Here is a 22628-nt window from a genome sequence, read left to right as displayed (position 1 = left end):
CCTTTTAGGAGTTGTGTGATTTGCTTAAATGAAGGTCTTAAGATGTAATATGAAATTATGTTGAATATTATAGAGGAAATTTACAGCAAAACTAGGACACATAGAGATATTTTATTCAGTTTCAGCAGAATAATCAGAAAAAATATGGTTAGAAAAACAAAAATTTCAGAAAAACGTGTCATTTTGTTGTGTCTTTTTTTTTCCTTCACAGTTTTGAATGTCTCCTTTCCACAAAATATAGTCACAAATGAGTCCTTTAACAATTTGAATGAGGGCTAGGAAATTAAAGTGGAAAATTAACAGCATTGGAACTGGAAGGCAAAGGAACTCTGAGGATAGCTAGACAACTGTCAGAAGTAATTATTTAGTAATTTTACCCAAACTAAGCTTCAGCTCTGTTTACTGCAAACTCAGCAGAACATGATCAATCTGTATAACCTCACATACTTTTTGCTAGAGATGACACCAATTTTGTGAAAAAGTATATTTCCAAAACCAAATGAACCAGCTTCAAAGTAAGTAGTACATGGTAGAACAAACCTGATAGTAGTTAGTTCATGGTAATAGCTTTAAATATAATAATTTAAATTGTCTTACATAATTATACAATGCAGGAACTGCTGAAAAATATTAGTAAATTGCCCAAAATGTTCTTTAAACCACACTAAACCTATTATTTTGTTTCTTTTGAAAATTTAGTAGATTACCAAAGCTTGGGAAGTAATTGATTGTTCAGAAGACTGCATGTGGAGCACACATTCATATGAATACCTTAGACATATTTAAATAATTCTCTGAAAACAGAGCTATACAAATCTTAAACTACTTTGGAAAAGGGAAAGTCTAGTCACCAAAAACTGCAAACTTCTTGAAGGCAAGAGTCATCTCTCACTTACCTAAATCTCTATGGTGCTTGGCACACAGTAGCTCTGGTGTTGAGCAAATTTAAAAAGTGGATGCAATACCAAGACTTACAGGCTAACTTATAAGGTGTTTTTTTCTCATGCAATGTTCGACAAATATCTGTTTAAAAGTGACTATTAAATGTTGAATAGACAGGAACTGTACTCTAATTAGAATAGAAAACTATGAATTATAAATAATTGTCTTTGCTGCTTTAAAATCTATTGAGCATTTCTTAGGCTTATTCTGTCCTTGATCTGAAGCTGCATAAGATAGTTTCAAATAACAATATACCAACCTATTCTGTCCTACAATAATGAAAACCAAAACCATCCTCTTTCTTAGAACACTATCCAACGCTCACTGTCTATAAAGCTTAAAAGAAAAAAAAATCTTGTTTAGGTTCACTCCTCCCAAGATCTATGTAACAGTCTTTGCATCATGTGATATAGTAGGCTTTTTGCCTGGATTAGATAACATATTTTTAAGACATGGTTTTCTGTTAAATAGTATATGACTGTCAATTGAAGTTTCTTGATGATGATTCTTCCAAGAGGACAATTCCCTTTTCACTTTTTTTATCCAAAGCCATTTCGCAAATTCATCAGTTTTCCATAAAGAGTCATCTGACATTCTGCATAGCATTACTCCAGATTCAGTATATGGTATCTTTCTATTTTCTCAGACTCATAACTATAAAAGAATATACATATTTTTGGCATAGGTTATGCTGCTTTTTGTCTCAATCATACCATTTCTCTAAAAAGATATTTTCTTAGACTGTTTTAATTTTTTACTTAAAAATCAAGGATCAACAACTGTTTTCAGCAACATTCTGGTCCAGAACTGTGCAAATAGAGTAGGGGAAGGATGGTTTGAGTGATGAGACTGCTCTGGCAAAACAGAATCTTATTTTGATCAACATTTGTACCACATGAAATATGTTTTCAATTTGAAATAGGGAACTTAGTGACCTTGCCAAAGAACTTTGTACACTGTAGGTAATTTTATTTGGGCTAGAATGGTACACAGATTAAAATCCCAACTTTTTGCCAGAATACCATGATGACTGTATTTTGTAGTCTGCAACCTGATTTGGGAGTTTGGCAAACTGATTCACAAACTAATAAAGTTAGAAGTATTCAAATGGATCACCTGAAAATCATCTGCCTTTAGGCAGTGTATTTTAAAACATTCCATGGGTCTTTCCATTTCAACAGATATGGAGAGTCTCTCACAAATGTGTCTATTTTGAATATATCATACACTATATGAGGATTTGATGAATCTGTCATTAATTCAACATATTCCTTTCATAAGTATAAACAGTCTTTATATTATATATAGATGTCAATTACACATTTTCAGAATTGTGTGAATCATGATACAACTATGGGTTCAACATATACACATTATACAGTTAATAAAAAGACTTACCCAAGCCTTTTCATGGTCAATGCCAAAAATATGTATTTATATATAAATTCTTTCAGCATGCTTCACTTGGATACTTATTGAAATTCTAGCATACTTTGAAAAGTGTATTAGTGATGCAAAGATTTAGGTAACTATACTCATTATAAACAACAACAACAAAAAAAACCTCATTAACAGCTATATGGGCAACCTTAGTTGCCTTGATTATACATGGATCTTAGCCATCAGGGCAAAGTGAATGCATGTCCACCTTCTCAGGATTTACTTTGCGTTGGGAGAGTTACTTCAACAGTAATTCTGTTTCTAGATCAGTTTTGAAATATTCTTTTTGAAATATTCTTTACATACATTTATCCTTAAGCTTTTTGTGGTTCAGTCTTTGCTAATGTGTTGATAATTATGTAGCCTAATTGATTCTCTTGCTGTTCCTCTAACATGACCTGTTCGAATCTGGGCTTCCCCATGTCACTCTCTCTGACTGCAAAAGTGTCACACATATGTCCAAGGCTCACTCTCTGCCTCATTCAGCTCTCTGCTCAAATGTTTCCTCCCCAGAAAGGTCTTTCTGATTTTCTGATTCAAACTAGCATACACATTCTCAAGTCAACCTCTTACCCTTAGCCTGTTTTAGTTGGCTTGATGGCACTTGCCTCCACTAGATATTACACTACATAATTAGCATTATATTTATTTATCTCCTCTACTAGAATGTAAGTTCTATTAATGCAAGTGTTATGCCTGTTTTTCACTACTTTATTCCACGACCTAGAGGAGTACTTGACATGTAAAGGGCGTTAATTATGTCTGTGATCAAATTTAACCCAGGACACTAAATTTCTTTGTATCTTAATATATTTCTCTGTTAAAGATTATTCTACTTCATGGCCGGGCGCGGTGCCTCACGCCTGTAATCCCAGCACTTTGGGATGCTGAGGCGGATGGATCACGAGGTCAGAAGATCAAGACCATCCTGGCTAACACGGTGAAACCCCATCTCTACTAAAAACACACACGCACAAAAAACATTAGCTGGGCGTGGTGACGGGCACCTGTAGTCCCAGCTACTCCGGAGGCTGAGGCAGGAGAATGGCGTGAACCCAGGAGGCGGAGCTTGCAGTGAGCCGAGATCACGCCACTGCACTCCAGCCTGGGCGACAGAGGGAGACTCTGCCTCAAAAAAAAAAAAAAAAAAAAAGATTATTCTACTTCATGGTCTTTAGGTCAGAATATATTTATCTGCAATGATTATCAGAGATGCATAGGTTTTGTTAGGATTCAATCCTTGATGTGTATTTGTAGGTACCAAAATTGTATGCACCCAAATTTATTAGATCCTACTGCCTTTTCCCTCATTAAGAATAAATAAAAATATAGAATTCATGTGTAACACTGACCTATAACACTTGGACTGACAAACCCATAAAACTGCTGGTTGGCTCAGTAGTAATAGACATGTAAATTATTAATAATATGGCATTTCATTTTAAATATTTTAAGGAACATATACTAATCATAGTCTTTAATGTTTTACTCCACACTGATTGGCCTAATAATGTGTAAAGTGTATTTTATTTCTAGGTTTATTTTCCTAAGTGAAGATAAGTTCAGTCATCTTGAAATGTTAGTCCTTTAAAATGGAATCTATGACATAAAATAGAAAAATAATAATTGCATTGCTGTATTATTTATTCATAATTTAAAAATATTTTCACTTTTCTCCGTTGTATTTTACCATAATATTAAATTTTAATAAAATAAAAATGCATTTGCTTGACAATAGTGATTTGTTCTGAGATGGAATGCCTGAAGTAATAAAGCCACTTGGTGATATATTCTATTTCCCTTATAAATATCTATAAGGGACATGACTTTCAATAGTGTAAGCCAGTTCTATTTCTCATCAGCCTTGATATTGGTAAGTATTTTGTTAGCAACATGCAATGGGGAGTTGTGCTCCAGGACCTTCTGCTGCTCCATTTTCTTTTCATTTGTTTTTTCTCTTTTTAAAGTGAAAGCAAGTTTATTTGATAAGAAAAAAAAGGCTATCCACTGGCAGAGCAGCTTCCATTTTCTTAAAGTGATTTTAATTTATCTTAAGCTATCAATAAAATCAAGTAATTTAGAAAATTCTAGGGATGACATTGAAAACAACAATAATGTACGCCTTAGAACTGAGTAAGCAAAGTCCTGTGTCATGCTGCCACATCATGTTCACAGAACTTGTGGCTGGGTGATCACATGCAGTTATGACAGCATAACTGCAAGGGTATTTTCAATATGCACCAGAAAGAAAGTAGTATTTTCCCCACAACACAGATGCAGAAGAGCCTAAAGGAGTCTGTTCTGCAGTGAGTCAGTCTATGCAACTCTACCCTCAAAATCTGAGAGGTTGAAGAAAGAAGCTGACATATCCAGCTGCTCAGAAAGGATCATTCAACAGAGACTTATGAACAGAAGACATGCTTGTGCCTCAGGCAGTGGAGAGACAAGATGGCGGATCTCTGCACCATTAACCCCCAGCCCAGGCATTATATATCATAGGAAAGAAAGGTGTAGGACAATTGAAGTTGACCCCTTATGGAAATGCAAGACTGCTATGTGAATCTGCCTAAGATCAGGATTTGCAGTTAGTACAAGCTCTTACACAAGGAACTATAGATATACTGGAAATATTAGAGGCATTCCCAGAACTGGGGTTAATCAGAAGTAGACATGGAAGATGAGCATCAAAGATGGAGTTGCTCTGGCCTCTACAGAGTAGAGTAACTGTATTCCAGGAAATCCAGTAGAACTCGACAGGGGATGGATTAAAATCCTCAGGTCATAATTTTATGTGTGAACATGCAAGTCACTACCAACCATTCATTTTTGGGGATTGTTAATCTGTTAATTTGCCTATAATCCCTCCTCCTCATAGTACACCATATGTCACTTCAATATTTCAATAAATTAAGTATTACTGTCCATTTTAAAGTGAGACCTTCATTTCAGAGATTTCTGATTTATTTTGATACGAATATTGGCTTTGCTTCAGTAGAAGAGATTTCCAAGAAGAACCAAAGACTAGAAATTGTCCTATGAGAATCCTATCATGTTCCTAAACTGGGATTGATTAGTCAAGGGATTAGTAATTCTCTATCTCACAACGAATTCTTAGAGAATAAGAATACAAAATCTTGGCACCAAGTTCCTCCCCCTTTACTCTTAACTATAATCATGTTTATCATCTTACATTTAGCTCTGTTCTAAATTATGGAGTTTATATTCTTGAGGACATTGAGATGCTTCAGAGTTTTTTTTAAAAATGTATTCTGTTTTGAGTTACACAAAGCAATGAACATGTTTCCATATTTGGAGAAGAAATTTATAAAATTCATAGAGAAATATTAAAACATGTTGGCTCATTGCAGGTGACAAAAAAAGAGAAAATCAGATCATTATCTTACATTCAGTGTTTAAACCTAAAGGAATATCATGATTTAGATTAAATCCACATTATATTTCCTAATCCGAAACAAAAAAATAATAATGTCAACATTATTAAATGACAAAATAATTCTGGCATATGCCTCAATCTGTGGGTGTTAGTTTATATATCGTTAAAATTCCTATTCAATATGATAGAGTCAGTATTAAAGGAGAGTATTCTCAATGAATATTAGTTTTGGGGCAGATATTTAATTACAAATGTGCTGAGATTGTGAGGTAATTTTTTAAAGTCCTGTTATTTAAGATGTAACTATGACTCCTGAAAACAGAGGTTTGTCTTGGCTAAGACAGCATGTATAGTTTCTTTAGAATTATGCAGCAGAGTAATCAATAAATTAAAGACACATATGTAGAGTGGAGCTTTCACTATCATTTTTTCTACCCACCCTTGGACTTAGAGAATTTTGGGCTGGGTCCTTGGAGAAGATTAGTCCCAGACATTTTTCCGTAATTAGCTCTAATTCATTGCTGCTTCTATAGCTGTAAGACTGATCTAAAGCTGGTCTTCAGTGAACACATTCTACTGGGAATTTCCAAACATTTCTTGCCAGAACGCTTAAACCAGCTTCCTAACAAAATTAGTCCCCTAAGATCAACCTAGTCTAGACTCATTATACTCCAGGGAAGCCCAAGAACTCTGATAGGTAGGAATGCACTGAAGTGACTTTAAAATATCTGTTCTGGCAATGATCCATATTAACATTTTTTAAAAAGAAAATGATGCTGCTCATATACAGTTCAAGTAGCCATACCCTATTGACAAGTAGAGACTATTCTCAATCGGGCATACAAAGATTATAGAAAGATAAAAATTAATATTACACTATGAATACAAAATATTTTAAATAAATATTTTAATTCTATTGTTGACATTTACAAGTAGAAAGCATACAGTATGTTACAAATATCAAAATGTGAAAAATATGAATGTTACATAAGTAACAAATATAAAAAAAGTATTTTCTTACCTTCCCTGAAAGTAAGAAAACTATTCAGCATAGGAAAATATCAGTATCAAAAACACAGCTTAGGTGTAAAAAAAAGTTTTTACACAGTATTAAAAAAATGATCTACAAAATGACAGAAAGTAAGTGTTGAAATCTGATTTCATATAAATTATAAAAACTGGGTACTTAGAGTAAATGTTATCTGGTTGGAAAATAAGTCCAATCATAAGCTTTCCTTAGGTAAATTCTTTAAAATATTAAAAGCGTAGGAAAAATTTTCAATAAATAACTTTTAAGAGTGTTTCTTAGAAGTGCTGCTGAGAACATCATTCGCATAGCAAGGTGGCAGTGTTCTGGGGACAACATGCAATCATTCTGTTCCTAATGGAAGCCTCATGAAAGTCAGGAGACTATAATCATTTGCTCAAGGATCCAGAAGTTTTAAGACAATTCTATAAGAAAGCATTAAAGTGCTGAACAAAATGACTTAATTTCAGTACCCACTGTCATGTAAAACTTACTCAAATACTCAGACATTTCTGAGCAACATCAAATACGGAAACTATCATTCTGAAAAGTGTTAATATACTTAATCTTTCATTCCACGATAGGAGGGTTCCTTTTTACACTTTACGAGGATTGGTTTAACATCAAGAATCTTGCAATGCAAAATATAATTATAATAATACAATGGAAACAATACACATACGCCACTGGGAAAGCACAAGTTATTTTCTGCAATGGTAAAGATATCAATTTTTAAAAATCACAAATCAAACACTGGTAAATAAGAAAAATTTTCCAAATGCTGCATGCCACATAACTAGTTACAAAACACAATGCATGCAGGGAAATAAATTCAACCACACATGTTTAAATTAAAAGTTGTTGTGAGTCTGTTTCAGCAGCATTGTGGTTATTATTTTTAAAGTTTTCCCTCCACCACTAGTCCATACTGGCCTGTTTTTCAAATGTGACCCAACCTAGTCAGCAACTTTACAATGGTTTAAGTATTACTTCTTGTTTTTATATTTTTATAGTGCCAGTACGTAAACTTCACACATACTGTTCTGCTTCCCCATCTTTGGGAACTGGCTTAGTTGTCCCAGCTTTGCCTTCTTCATTTGCTGCTGCTTTTTCTGGAAGAGATGCCAAATCTTTAAAAACATCTACATAATGGCCAAAGCCAGGGCCCCAGTTCAAAAGGTTGTCCCAGTTGAAAGTCCCTGCTTGCTGCCCTAGCTTCATGGGCAGTGTGTTGTCAGCAGAGCCTGGTGCTGCTGCCTGGGTGCCCACAGGTCCTCCCTCGGCCCTGCGGCCGTGGTACCTTCGAGGCTTCAGTCTGGCTCCATAATTATCTTCATCATCTGCATCAGATTCATTGACTTGAGATAATTTGGGCATCCTGGAAGTATATACCATTGGCTTCTCCCTGTCATATTCCATTTCTGAGCAAGTGAAAGATTCATGGGAGTCACTATCAGAAGAGGATTCTGGAGCTGGAATGCCATCGGCTGGATTCCTTGTTCTAGACAGTGGCCTTCTGCAGTCCTCCTCTGAAGAAGACCTCCCATGGTCTGCACTGCAGATACTTGGGTTTCTAGGGCGAGGTGTGTTGAGCCTCTCCACTTCTTCAATAGAGAGTCCAACTGGAGGAGAAGATTCCAGTGGAATCTGCCCAATTGGCTGCTTTAGGCGACTCCCTGGTCTAGAACCATGTGATGCCATGGCCTGAGGACTCTTGCTTCTCCTTCCCAGCCTTGTGGCATAGTTGAAAATGCCAGGTTGGCAGGTGTCACCATGCATTTCCAAAGTATTACCATCCCTTATAGGAAGATGCAATTCCCTTGCTGGGCTGTTTCTATAGAATGTAGAAGATTTGGAGAAAGGGGCTGGACTGTGTCGAGACAGAGGGTTGGGAGTTGGGCACGCTGAGTGGCTTAGGGAGCTGGTTCTCAAACCTTGACCATACGAAGGCTGGTAAGTCAAACTGCTTGCTCCTAAGGGCATGGGGGATTGCCTTGCAAAGCCTAGGGGACTGTGCCTCTGGATTGAAAATTTTGGTGTGTGGCTGCGGAACTGCTTGTAGTGTTGAATGATGTCTGCATCCGAAGGGGCGATGCTGCTGGCATTGTCAATGTCATAGTGCTCTATCTCCTGCTCTGGAGATGCCAAAGGGGCACTGGGGATGGTTTCTGAGTTGTGAGGAATATCAGTTTCATCATAGATAAGGTAGGGGTTTTCCCTTTCAATGATATCTGGTTTTGGGTTCCCTTCAGGCTGCTTCCTCACAGTCATGTCATCCCCATAGGGAGGGATATTGTCAGGGTCATCAAAAGCAACGTTCTCACTTCCCTTTTTCTTCTTCTCCTTCGGTTTCTTCTCCTCTTTGGGATTTTTGGCCTTCTTCCCCCTGCAGTGGTTACACAGGATCAGGCTAAGGACCAGGAGGGCCAAGACGGTTGCGCAGCTGCCCACGATGGCAGGCACAGCCCACAAAGGCAGAGAGATCTCTTCAGGGCCCTGACTCAGAACACAGACATGCCCCGCAGGACTTCCAGCTTTGCACACTTTCCCCTGAGGACAGAGGACGCCAAGACAGGCCACCACCATCTCACAGGTCCTTCCCGTGTGAGAGTCTGGGCAGCTACAGGTGAAGCCAGAGTGCAGGCCTGGCTCACAGCTGCCACCATTCTGGCATGGGTGGGAGGCACAGTCCCCAGGAGGGACACACCTGTAGGCATACCACTGATTAATGCACAGCAAATCACCCCAGCAGGGGTTGCTGGCACAAATGTTCGGGCCACGGCAGCCAATCTTCACTGAGGGATCTGTTTTTGAGATGGAGGCCAAGCTATGCTTCCCGCTGAAAGGAAGACTTTCTCCACCATACCACATAGAAGCAATGCAGCCATCAAAACCTGCTGGGAGAAGAAGAAGGAGTAAGGCTTTTTACAAAAAAAAAAAAAAAAAAGAGCTTATACTACACTGCTGGGATCTTGTAAAGAGAAGCTCCACAATCACCTCATATGAATACATGAATACAGAAACCTGTCTCAGAATCATCATCCAGCTGAAAGATAATTAAGCTATGCATCTTATAACTTAGCAAGGTGCGTAACATTACCATGACCAAACATGGATCAGATTGTTTGAATCCCACTCATTCTGAAGATTTATAAATGACTTGGGGAGGCTGAATTTTCTTTTTCTTACTCATTTATTTATTTATCAATTTCCTTCCTTTTTACATCCCATATACCAAAAATTGCATACATACAAATAAAATATATTTTTTAAACTTGTAAAGAACATGAAATAGGCCAATGGTTTCAACTACTAAATCATGCATTCCCATTGAAGGTGATAATACACCAAAGGTGTGGAACATAGGTTCTTGGGGAGCAAAAGAAAAAAATCTTAGCTATTACAATGGTTTATAGGCCTCTAAAAGGCAGATAAAAACATACCTCTGGTGTTAACATTTTATGGCTTGGGGATGGCAAAGTTTAGGCTATATTAAGTGTCTCCTTAGGGTAATGATAAAGATAAAATGCAAAGTTAAGAAACACTTCATTACACTTGAGTGTGCTAACAGTGCTGATATTTCTATCTCAGGGCCCAACAATCTATTTTGACACTACCAAAAAAGCGTAATTTCCATTGGCTTGTTTTCTCACAACATTCTATAATAAACATATAAAAAGGACTTATGACCTGGACTTTAACTTTTATGCCTTAAATCTATTACTCTCACATGCATTTTTTTCCTCTTATTTAATGCATCATTCTACCATAGTGACATTCTCATTCTTGATATATATTTTCCCATACGCTTTTGTGACATCTTTTCTTTTTGTTCCTATACTCCTGATTTTCTTCCTATTACTTAGTCTCCTTTTCTGACTTATTCTCCTCTACATAACCATTAACTCTTACGGTTAATCAAGATGAGGTCCCAGGCTTTCTTTTCACTCTACGCCCTCATGTTAGGTGATCACACCCATGTCCAGTACTTCAGTTGCCTGCTTGACACTGACCACTCAAATATATATTTCCAGCTAAAGTCTATTTCTGATTTCCAGCCCATCCATCTGAAGGATTTTCTCAAAGATGCTTCAAATCCAAAATGTCCCAAACCAAATCTAATACTTCTCAGACATATGCTGCTTTTGGAGGGTTCTGCAGTTTCCTCTCTTGCTGACCTACCCTTCTTGGAGTTGAGAAGTAGAAACCTCCTTGAATTTTACCATAATCACTAACAGTTTGGTTGATTTTAGTTCCAAGAATATTTCTTGCCTATCCATTTCTTTCTAACTCCTCAGCCACCACACTAGTATGAGCTCACAAGACATCTTGCCCTGATCCCAACTCATTTCTGTAGATCCGCTCGTGTCCTCCTCCAATTCATTCTCCATGTTGTAGCCTGAATGATCTGTAATATTACTGCATATCTAACTTGATCCTACTGTGATTAAAGTTTTCAATTACTTCCCAATTCTCTGTAAATAAGACCAAAACTGCAACATGGTCAGGAAGTTGCTTCATTCTCCGACTTCATCATTTGCCTATGACGTTAGCCTCCAATGTGCTGTGTTCTATAACTTTGACTTAAACTTCTTCTTTAAAAAAATTCCTATCAACATAAATTAACCTTTCATATATTTTAATCCTCCTCCTTATCATTCAGATTTATGTATACATGTCAATTCCACAGCAAAATTCCCCTTCCTTTCTCTTTTGTCACTATATTTTAGAATTCTACATTCTTCATTTGTATTATTTATCACACATTAGAATAATGCAGTTACTTGTGTAAGAATTTGATTAATGTTTGTCTCCATTAATGGTCTATGAAGACAGTGGTTGTGAATGAATAAACAACTGAACAAATGTATACAAAATGCTTGGTGGACAAGCAAAGCATCAAAACACTATGGACTGAATTACAACCTTGGTAAGAAAGATGCAAGTTGCTCGAGAAAGTGGTGGCTAATCGTTTATTAAAAACTTTCTGAAGATAGTTATGACATTCTTAGGATATTTGTAATTGATATTATCAGACATCAAACTACTTTTTTAAACATAAATTTTATTGAATGAAATTGTACTGTATATGAGATTCATGCTAAATGTGTAGTCTTGCCACAAGAAAAAGCAATTACTTTTTGAAGAACAATTTTACTTCCCTTGTGACTCTACTTAACAAAGGCATTTACCTGTTTGGGCATCTCGATGTGCTTGATTGGGTGGAATTCCTCCAAGTGATATAGTAAGCACATCAAGGCCACCGAAGTCCTGAGTAGGGTGGATAATATCTCTGTTATATATTCTGTCGACAGACAATACTGTGGCTGTTCCATTTTTCCCAATTAGAAAAGTGTGCCAGTGGCCATCTGCAACATATACTTCAGGAATATTTCTCTCCACTTTCCCAGCGATTCCTGCATCGGATGTAAAATGTACTTTTCCATTCTTAATCTGTAAAACATATTAAAAATAGTATGCAATTAAAATATGGTGTGCTTAAATAAAAATCATTAATAAAACTAAACTTTAATTTTTGACCAGTCTACAGCAGATAGAATAGCTGAAGAATCTGGTTGTATTAGAATATACTTACACACTTTGTCTCTACAATTTTAGGCAACATATACTTTTACATTTAAGTTTCAATGGTTTTCAATGTATTCTTATATGTATACCTAATTTCTTAAAACATGATGAATTATTTTCCAGAACACAATTGAAATAATAAAGGGGTGAATGCCCATTTAAGGTAACTAAATTATACCTTTTTTAATTATTTGTATTCCAATGACAACCTGCCATTGGAGTGTGTTATGCTGGTTCGTTTAGTAAAAGGCCTATAGTACTAAAAAATTGTGAAAACCACCTGCAAAAAGAAAAAGGAATGCTCAGCTAAAAAGGAAGCATAGTTTAAAAATAAAGATGAAAATAATGTTTCACCTCTCATCTTTTACACACAAATTTTAGGAAAAAATGATGCCTATTGTTTATATCATTTATTGAGATCAAAAACTACGATGAATGAAGAGTGAATTCTTAATGAGGTGTCTGGGCAAGCCTTCACTTTGGCTGTCTTTTACAATTTATCTAAGGGATACTTGGTTTATTTTATTTTGTCCAGGAGAACATTGGGTAACAGGGTGCTCCCACTCCAGCTTCCAGCTACCGAGTTTCCAGTATCCTGAGTAGACCATTTTAGAAAATGAGATAATTTATGAGGCAAGATGAACATTTGGTTCAGGGAGCATAATCCCATTACCACTGCCAGACAGAGCTGGTGTGTTGGCAGGGGGATGCTGTGGCACTGTTCCTCAAATAACGGGAATGAAAAGATGGATCAGTTTATTTTGTCACTCAGATCAAATGCTATTTCTACATGCACAAACACATCTGGTAAAACTAAAAATCAGTTCATTTGTACTTTACCGAAAAGATGTCTAACACATTTACATATGTTATTCATATAGTAATATTTTATTAAAGCAATTTTTCCAGATAATAATATATTTCAGCACCAAACTAAAAAAAAAAAAACCCAGAAAATTCTAGCTAAATGACAATAACATTTCATCAAATGGGCAACATCTCATGACACACAGTAAAAACAGCAACTTTCTTTGGTTATAGCTGGAGTCCTTTTTGAAAAAAAAAGAAAAAGGAAAAGCTTCCTCCCAGCTCTTTCCTCCTAATTGATTTCATCATGTCATCCTTTTATTCAATAAATTTTTGATGAAAGAGCACTTGGAATATACCACAAATTGGGGTGGATAAGAATATAAGTTCCCATTATAACATTCTTAATGTTTTCCTTCTCCCTGGCAGTACTGTACTTAACACTTATATAATTCTTCCCTTTTAAAACATCATGCTAATTTTTGCTTGGTTTTATTTATTAATAAACAGTCAATGATGAACCATAGGAGCTGAAAAATTATTATCGCCTAGTGACCCAGTAGCCATTGTAATGTCATAGTACAACGAATTACTCATCGCGGGGATACAGGTGTAAGCAAGCCTACTGCGCTGCCAGATGTATAAAAGTATATCACATGCAATTATGTATAATACATAATTCTTGATAATGATAATAAATGACTACATTAGTAGTTTATGCATTTACTATACCAAGTTTTTTTTTATCATTATTTTAGAGGGTACTGCTTCTAATGATATAAAAAATAGCTGTAAACCAGCCTCATCTAGGTCCTTTAGGTGGGATTCCAGAAGAAGGCATTGTTATCATACGAGATGACAGTTCCATGTGTGTTATTGTCCCTGAAGACCTTCCACTGGGACAAGATGTGGAGGTGGAAGACAGTGATTTGATGATTCTGACCCTGTGTAGGCTGAGGCTAATGTGTTTTTTTGTTTCTTAGTTACTAATGCAAAAGTTTAAAAGTAAAAATAAAATGAAATAAAAAACTTTTAAAATATAAAAAAAGCTTATGGAATAAGGGTATAAGGAAAGAAAATATTTTTGTACAGCTGTACAATGTATTTGTGTTTTAATTGTTATTACAAAAGAGAAAAAAGTTAAAAATTGTAGAAGTTTATAAACTAAAAGAGTTACAGTAAGCTAATGTTAATTTATTATTGAGGAAAAATATTTTTGATAAATTTAATGTAACCTAAGTATACAGTGTTTATAAAGTCTGCAGAAGTGTATAATAATGTCTTAGGCCTTCGCATTGACCCACCACTTGCTTAATGACTCACTGACTCAGAGCAACTTTCAGTCCTACAAGCTTCAGTCACAGTAAGTGCAATTTAGGCAACATGTGAAACCTCATCCCTACAGAAAAATACAAAAATTAGCCGGGCATTGTGACACACACCTGTAGTCCCATCTACTTGGGAGGCTGAGGTGGGAGGATACATTGAGCCCGGGAGGTGGAGGCTGCAGTGAGCCGAGATCATGCCACTGCACTCCAGCCTGGGCAACAGAGCAAGACCCTGTTGCCCAGGCAGTCCCCCATCCCGGGCAACAGAGCAAGACCCTGTTGCCCAGGCTGTCCCCCATCCCCCCAAAAATCTTCTATGCAGTCTTTTTACTGTACCTTTTTTATTTTTGGATATGATTATATACACAAATACTTTCCACTGTGTCACAATTGCCTACAGTATTTAGTACAGTAAACATGCCATACAGGTTTATAGCACAGGAGCAATAGACTATTCCGTATAGCCTAGGTGTATAGTAGGTTGTACCATGCAGGTTTGAGCAAGTTCACTCTATGATGTTTGCACAAGAACGAAATCACCTAACAATGCATTTATTGAAATGTATTCCTGTCATTATGCAACTCATGACTGTATTTATTTGCTCATTTATTCAATTTGAATCTATAGAGCTTTGAATTCCTTATTCCAATTATTATGTATCACCTATGTTGCCCCCTTAAAAAAACAGACAAACACAAAACAAAAGAACTGATTTAGAGTAGAAATAAAGTCCATCACATTACTATTATTACAGAACATCAAATATGGAGCTATAGGATATGCCATGAATGAAGACAGATTTGTGAAATGAGTTAAATATTGGCCTACAAAGTTTTACAAAAGTATGCTTTCCTTTTGCCTTTCTCTATGAAACTTTCTCTTCTTAATTTTTTTTTTCTGAATAGACCCAATCCAGTCTACATATTCTTCTCTCTCCTCTCATCACTATTGCCGCCCACACCTGACACTGACACCCTCTCTCTCTTCTAGCCACATGGAATCCCATTTACCCAACACCCTTCCTCATTTTTCATAAAATGTCCTCATCTTCTGTCTGCGTGTGTGTGTGTGTGTGTGTAGAGAGAGAGAGAGAGAAAGAATCATAGAAAAGAGATGAGAGAGAGAGAGAGAGAGAGAGAATGCAAACCATAAGAAAGAGTTACAGAAAGGATCAGAAAAGGAGCCAAAAAAAAAAAAAAAAAAAAACGGAACCCTGGCATCTTGGTGACCAATAAGCTAATTGATAAGTAAAAGTCCATCCTAACTAGCTTCCTCGTCTGTATAAGCACTTGATATTCCTATCATCCAAATAATTTGCCTGCTTACAACAGCCACTTTCTTTCAGTTTACTTAGTTATTCTTAATTCACTGTTGTTATTTTTTCTTACCTATTCTCTTTACCTGCCAAGCCCCTTAATCTTTGAAAAGCTTCTTTTCAAAATTTTCATACAAAACTATGCATTTTGGTCTGTATTATTCATTTTTTAATTAATTTGCACTTACTTTCCTTTCAGGAAAAAAAAAATTAAGTTATTTCTACCAAGCTAACAAAATCTGGAGTTGTATGCGTTGTCCTGTTGGAAATAGAAGAATTTATGGTGACAAAAATGGATCCTGACATTCAGCTTTTTCCTTAGTGAAGAAAAAAATGTGTCTGATTTTTTTCAACCACATTGTATTTTGACTGAATTCCTTGGCTTAAAGTGTACGTTAGTACAGAAATATTTCATATGTCATTTAAATGGCACGAAGACTTGGAAGCAGCTTAACAGATAACACACAGACCTCAATGTCGAAGCCTCTCAAACCATATAAAATATGTTTCTTATAGAAGATGAGGACCTATTTCATTTTTTGCTTCTTTACTTTGTTTACTTCTAATACCCTTTTCAATGAAAATTATAAGTACCAACTAATAATGTAATACAATGGCTTATGTGTTCTCTTTTACAGTTGTTTTATTAACTCTGGAACTGGGTCCTTTGTTTCAGTAGAGGTAAAGTTAAAACCTGAAGATGTTCTCTTGTAGGGGAAAAGGGTAGAGTGCCTGCCATTTGGCACTAATGATATTTGGGGCCAGATAACTCTTTGTTGTGAAGTGCTACTGTTTAGCAGCATTCTTGACCTCTACCTCTAGACACCAGAAGTACTCTCCCAACTCCTAACTGTGACAACTGAAAATGTCTCCAGATATTGCCAAATGTCCCATGGGGGTAAAAGCTTTCCTAGTTGGAAATGACTGGACTAGAGGAATTATCATTTAAGAAGGTAAGAAATATTGGTTTTTGGACTACTTATTAAATATATTTATATGCAACATAATCATGGTTGGCTTGCACAGAGAAAAATTTTGAGGATGAAAGAGGCTGAAGTTTAGAAGTGAACATCTATTTTTATTTTTAGTATTATATGTGAATTAAACCTAATAATTTTTCTGAACATATTGCTCTTTTTCTCTGTGAACTATCCCTGGAGTAGTTATTAAATATTGACTAATAGATGAAAATAATTCAGGAAATCTAGATTTGTTATCTTAAGAATTTACTAAAATTTATATAAAAAATTATCAGTAGAATGATACAAAGTAATATTAATGGATGGCAGTAAATATAACTAAACTAAAGAAACTGTTGGTCTAGGAGATGACTTATTTGTGGGAAAGAAAGCAGAATATAGATTTAAAACTTCAGAAAGCTAAGGGCCGATACAAAAATGGATATCTAATTATTCATCTGTATATAAGTTTAGTATCTTATTTACAGATGAGAAAAAACAAATTATGTAAAAGCCTAATGATAAATCAATCCGTTGTTCTCATGAAGTATAATTTTTAAGATTATTTAAAAATTATTTGGAAAGGTTGAGTAAAATTATAATAAATTCCAAATATACTTTACTTCACAGAGTTTATATAGAGAATTGAATATATGCTCCAGAAATCATATAATTTCAAAATGTTTGTCCTCATTTCAAAATGTTTTTCCTTATTCTAATCGTGTCAATTGACATATACATATCAGTAGTTGAAATAATTGTTGGAGAAAAATATTTTTGTATTTCAAACAAACATTATATTTTTGGTTAGCTTTGTCTAAAAGTAAGAAAAGAAGCGATATAAATTCTTACCAGAAAAATAGATTGCAACTAATTCTTTGTGTGCTGGCCTACCTGGCAGGGTTCTCTACTCTAAAGCAACACAAAAGTGTGTAGAAACCAAACCATTCATATCTTTGTTACTCTGGCCAATGCCTGGGGAATAGTTAAGATAGATGACATTGGAATAGTGCCCAGCATTAGTCGGAACTCTAATGGGTTGTAAAGAAAAGGACAGAAATTATGGGGGAAGTGATTTAAACCACTACACAGCAGGCGGTCTAATCAAATGAAGTCACCATTAGCTTTTATCTCACCTTCACAGTAGTGTAATTGCTGCTTTCTTGGATATGGATTAAAACGCCATTCTCGCTTCTGGTCCTAAATTTTACTTCCAGACTGTTCACACCAAAAGGCTCCAACATGGCACCTCGTAAGCTTTGCCTTAACAAATATTCCCGCTTCTCATTCTGACTCATGTGGTAGTCCAAGCGCCCTTTGCCTTCTAATGATAAGGCAGTGTCAGGAGTAACAGCTGGAAGTCAAAGGAAAAAAGGGAAAATGAATGCATTCATTTGGCATTTCTTGGAGCATTTTCTATAGTGACAAAAATATGAAAAGGACAATGAAAATGTTGTTTTGGGAATTAATGTCCCCCAACTCTACTCTTAAAAAATAATTTCCATTTATGAATCATTATATAAGTTGATTTCACATGTTTAAATGCATTTCAGAACCATGAAATTAAAATACTCTATGACAGTCATTAACCATTTGGGAAATATTTTACTAAACTATTTGCCACATTATATAAATTATGAATATCTAAAGACAGCCACTTGTTGGTAATATGTACTTGAAAAATTTGTTTGTAATCATTTTCACTGTGTCTCCAAAACATATGTTTGCATGGTTAAAAAGATTTGTAATCTTTAGTCTCTAGTATGCTATAAATTAGGACAAAGAAGTGTTCAATCAAGTATTTACATCTGTAATTAACTTTATTTTCAGTAATCATCACATATAATTTATCATCATGTATAATCACTATGTATATTATAGTTTATTGTAATCTGAAAAAATCCACAGTCCAGAAATATTGAAGCTTAAGTTATAGAAACAAATAATATAGCTAAAGAAAGAATATTAAGAAAATGAGCTCAAACAGATTTCAGCCCTGAAAGATACACTTTAAAAGGATACATTTTATAGTATGTGAGTTGTATCATGATTTAAGAAAAAGTGTCTCTGGTATTTATCTAGCCAATGACTCACATTTCAGATGTAATTAGGCTCCTTATAAAATATTTAGTACACTGAAAATCACATGACAATATATATTTTCTATGTTTTCATTATATCTAATATAATTACACACCATTATACTTTCTGCTAAGACCTTTTAGATTGTATTATGTCCTCAATTTTATTATGCATTTCTATTTGTTTTCATAACATAATTGAATCAAATGACTCCTTAAATGTAGTCAGATACCTGCAATGGAGTTAAGTAGTAACCACTTGTTTGAAAATGAAGAATTTTTAAAATCCATTAAAATAAAAAGAGGAGCCATTAGTTTTTAGTGAAATGTGCAGCTCGAAATTAGAGAGCACCATTTTCTAAATGATGTGAACATCGTTAATGTCTAAATAATAACATTAGGCTTAGAAGACAATGATGAAAGGATTTTAAAAAGTAATATTCAAAACTAATTCTACTACTTGCACGTTAAAATGAAAGTATCAACATTAATTTTAACATATTATGCTGCCTCTGTATGATGTTTTCAACTCAGTGTTGAGTGATTTAGTGTGTATACCTTTTTATGCACAAAAATTCACCAGAAAAATATCCCCCAAAGGCAGATAATATGAAAAAAAAAGCGTAACTATAACCTTTGATCTTTTAGATTGCCTAGCATTCTAACAGATAAAACAAAACAAAAATAAGTTAATAAAATGCCTTTAAAGTGGAAGCTAGAGATTTAGTTAGTAAACAATTCTTTAAAAGGATATCATTCTTCCTCAACTTATAAAAATAATTTTTAAAATGTCACTGTATTTTACCAATTATTGTCCATTTAATATTTTAATATTTAGAATGAAAGCATAATTTTTAATTTGATTACATACTTGGGTGCATATATTTTACTTTTCATAGTTATTATAATTTCCAGGGGAAGATGGAAGACCTTACATACATTTTTCACAGTATTTCCCAGTGAGTCCCTCTTTGCAATGACACTGCTGCCATGACCAGTAATCCATACATGTGCCACCATGTTGGCATGGGCTGCGAGTACAAGCGCCTTCCAGCCTAGGGCATCTAAAATAAATCATAATGAGAATGATAACGCACATAAAAGATGAGGAGAAGTTTGCTAAAACTCGATATAAACTTTTATTAACTTGTTTAATTTCAAGCACTCCATTATTTGAAGCTCAAGTTACAACTACATTTGGAGAAACTAATCAAACCAGAAGTTTTCCTAGAAAACATAGTCTGCCTTACACTAAAGAAGATTCAAGAAAAATTATGTCTTATGTAATAATGAGAAAGATGTGACAATTTCTTCTTTAAATTAATTCTTACTTGAATAAAATATATTGGTCAAATAAACACTTTGGTTAATACATATGATCCAGGGACCACATATTTTTTGACACATGTCTATCAGGATACTCATGCAACTAGTGTTTATTGAATGCCTACCATATGCCAAGTACTGTTCTAAGCATGGAAGTAAAGTAATGAAAAAATAACCGTGTTCTCAGGAAGTACTTATTTTTTCTTGTGGAAGAGGCAGAAAATAAAGAAAAAAATAGCTATAGAGAAAATCAAGGTGAGAAAGGGTATAGTGAGTTTGCAGGTTTGCTGAATCTTTAGATTAGGCAGTGAATTAATCTTAATCTTTGTTAAGACCTAAATAAAATAAGGGAATGAAGTATATCTGGTAGAATATCATTTCAGCTAGAGGAAACAGCCAGCGAGAAGCCTTGAAGTGAAAACGTACTGCCATGTTTGAGAAACACCAAGTCCCAACATGGTTGGAGCTCAGGGAACAAGAAGAAGAATAGTTAGATATGTTCAGGAAGTGAAGGGAGATAGCAGATCATAAAAATGTTGTCAGTCGGGGTCAGGATTTTGGCTTTGAAGCTGGGTGAGATGGGAAGCTATTGAAGCACTTTGAGCCAAGAAGTGAAAAGTTAACTGACTTGTGTTTTAAAAACCATTCTAGGCTGGGTGCAGTGGCTCTCCTCTGTAATCCCAGCACTTTGGGAGGCTGAGGCCGGTGGATCATGAGGTCAGGAGTTCAAGACCAGCCTGGTCAACATGGTGAAACCCCGTCTCTACTAAAAATACAAAAATTAGCTGTGCATGGTGGCAGGCACCTGTAATCCCAGCTACTCAGGAGGCTGAGGCGGATAATTGCTTGAACCCAGGAGGTGGAGGTTGCAGGGGGCCGAGATCCCACCATTGCACTCCAGCCTGGGCGACAGAACAAGACTCTGTCTCAAAAAGCAAACAAACAAACAGAACCATCATTCTGGACATAAGGTCTAACAGAAACAGAGGAGTTAAAGGTAAGTCTAAAAGTTTTGTTTCAGTAGGTTTTGACCTAAAAAGATGTTCACAAAATATCTCTAAATGAAAAAAAAAAATTGATATTTAAAAAAGTACTTGTGTGAACACGGAGATACAAAAGGATGCACACCAAAGTATTAACAATGGTGGCAATCCCAATCCTTTGTTTTTCTGTACTGTTTGATTAATAATAATAACGAACTAGTGTAACTTTGTAACAAAACAGTAACAACATGTAGGAAAAGAAAGGCAAATAGCAAATGTTATTAAAATACTTAAGTTACAAACATTAGAAAGTATTCCTAGCTTTGCCCTTAACAGTTTTATTTCTAGTAATCTCATCCAAAAAATAATGTGAGCAAAGATTTTTGTGAAAATGTGTTCATCACGGGGTAATTGGTATGTTAATAAAATTGGAAATAACTAAAGTGTATAGCAATAGTTAAAATATAGCACATTCACATTGTGGGATACTAAGCAGTCACAAACATGACAATAACCTAAGAGTAGTTGTCTCTGGGTGGTTAGATTATAGGTTAATTTTGTTCTCTTCCTTGTATTTTTTCAGAATTTTTCAAACTTCAGTAATGAACAAAAGTAATTTTAAAATAAAATATGTAATTTCTAACATCCCTAAGTTATTGCTAGAAACCTAATTAATAATCAAATAAAAAAAGCCTTACAGTTAATAATTAATCAAGCTATTACCTGTTTTTAAAGCTGTATCAAGTTTTTAGGAATATGTATGTCTATAAGTAAAACTATTTAATGTGAAATAAAGTTCTATGTACCCATGATGGCTAACATCTGTATATCTCTATGTGCTGGAACCCTTTTTTATATAACTTACCAACTTAACTAATTTAATCTTCACAACTCTCTGTAAGAGGATAAAACATATACATGCACACATGCATATATATATAGTATCAGACTCTAGAAACATTAATTTTCTAATTAAATATCATACTTTATGCCAAAATTTCAAAGTATAATATTTAAAATTCAAAACAATGTAAATCATTTGGCATTTTTAGAGATTTGAGCATAATAATTTCATCTTTTGATGCTCACTGAAGCATACTTTTTTTGCATTTTTTTCTTTAAAACAGTAAGAAATAAAATTGCCATACTGATCTAGGATGCCTTGTGCTGCCAAAGCTTGGCTGGGTTCCAGAGGCCTTCCATTGACTGCAAACTCCATTATACACCCAACAAAATCATGGCTTTCCACGTGTCCTCTCCTCTGAAGGATTGGTTCTAGCGATCTGATACCTCCAACTGTGACTCTATTTGGCTGAACATCAAGAGTCCTAAATAAAAAATGGAAGATATAAATATTAGTGTCAAAAGATTACATGTTTAGTATAATGTTTAGTTCGAAAAAGAGTGAATATAGCTTTTTTTGACATTTATTATAG

General features: G+C 35.0%; 1 protein-coding gene across 3 annotated transcripts in view; it reads right to left on the bottom strand.

Annotated features, from left to right (window-relative positions):
• Positions 1–6668: 6668 nt before the first annotated feature.
• The window catches only part of FAT4 (FAT atypical cadherin 4), a 184148-nt gene continuing 168188 nt past the window's right edge, over positions 6669–22628 (bottom strand). For 2 of the 3 annotated variants that reach the window (XM_063664108.1, XM_054485863.2), the window contains 5 exons: positions 22341–22520; positions 19823–19947; positions 17939–18156; positions 11996–12257; positions 6669–9700 (listed from right to left, as the gene is read on the bottom strand). In XM_063664108.1, the coding sequence (XP_063520178.1) occupies positions 7833–9700; positions 11996–12257; positions 17939–18156; positions 19823–19947; positions 22341–22520 (2653 nt within the window). In that variant the 3' untranslated portion in view covers positions 6669–7832. The remainder of the gene's footprint in view (positions 9701–11995; positions 12258–17938; positions 18157–19822; positions 19948–22340; positions 22521–22628) is intronic. The other variant, XM_054485864.2, reaches the window with a different exon arrangement.

The sequence above is a fragment of the Pongo pygmaeus genome, chromosome 3, assembly GCF_028885625.2.
Source record: "Pongo pygmaeus isolate AG05252 chromosome 3, NHGRI_mPonPyg2-v2.0_pri, whole genome shotgun sequence".
NCBI classification, from domain to species: domain Eukaryota; kingdom Metazoa; phylum Chordata; class Mammalia; order Primates; family Hominidae; genus Pongo; species Pongo pygmaeus.
Note: the sequence above shows the minus strand (reverse complement) of the source record. Positions and strands in the feature narration are given on the sequence as shown.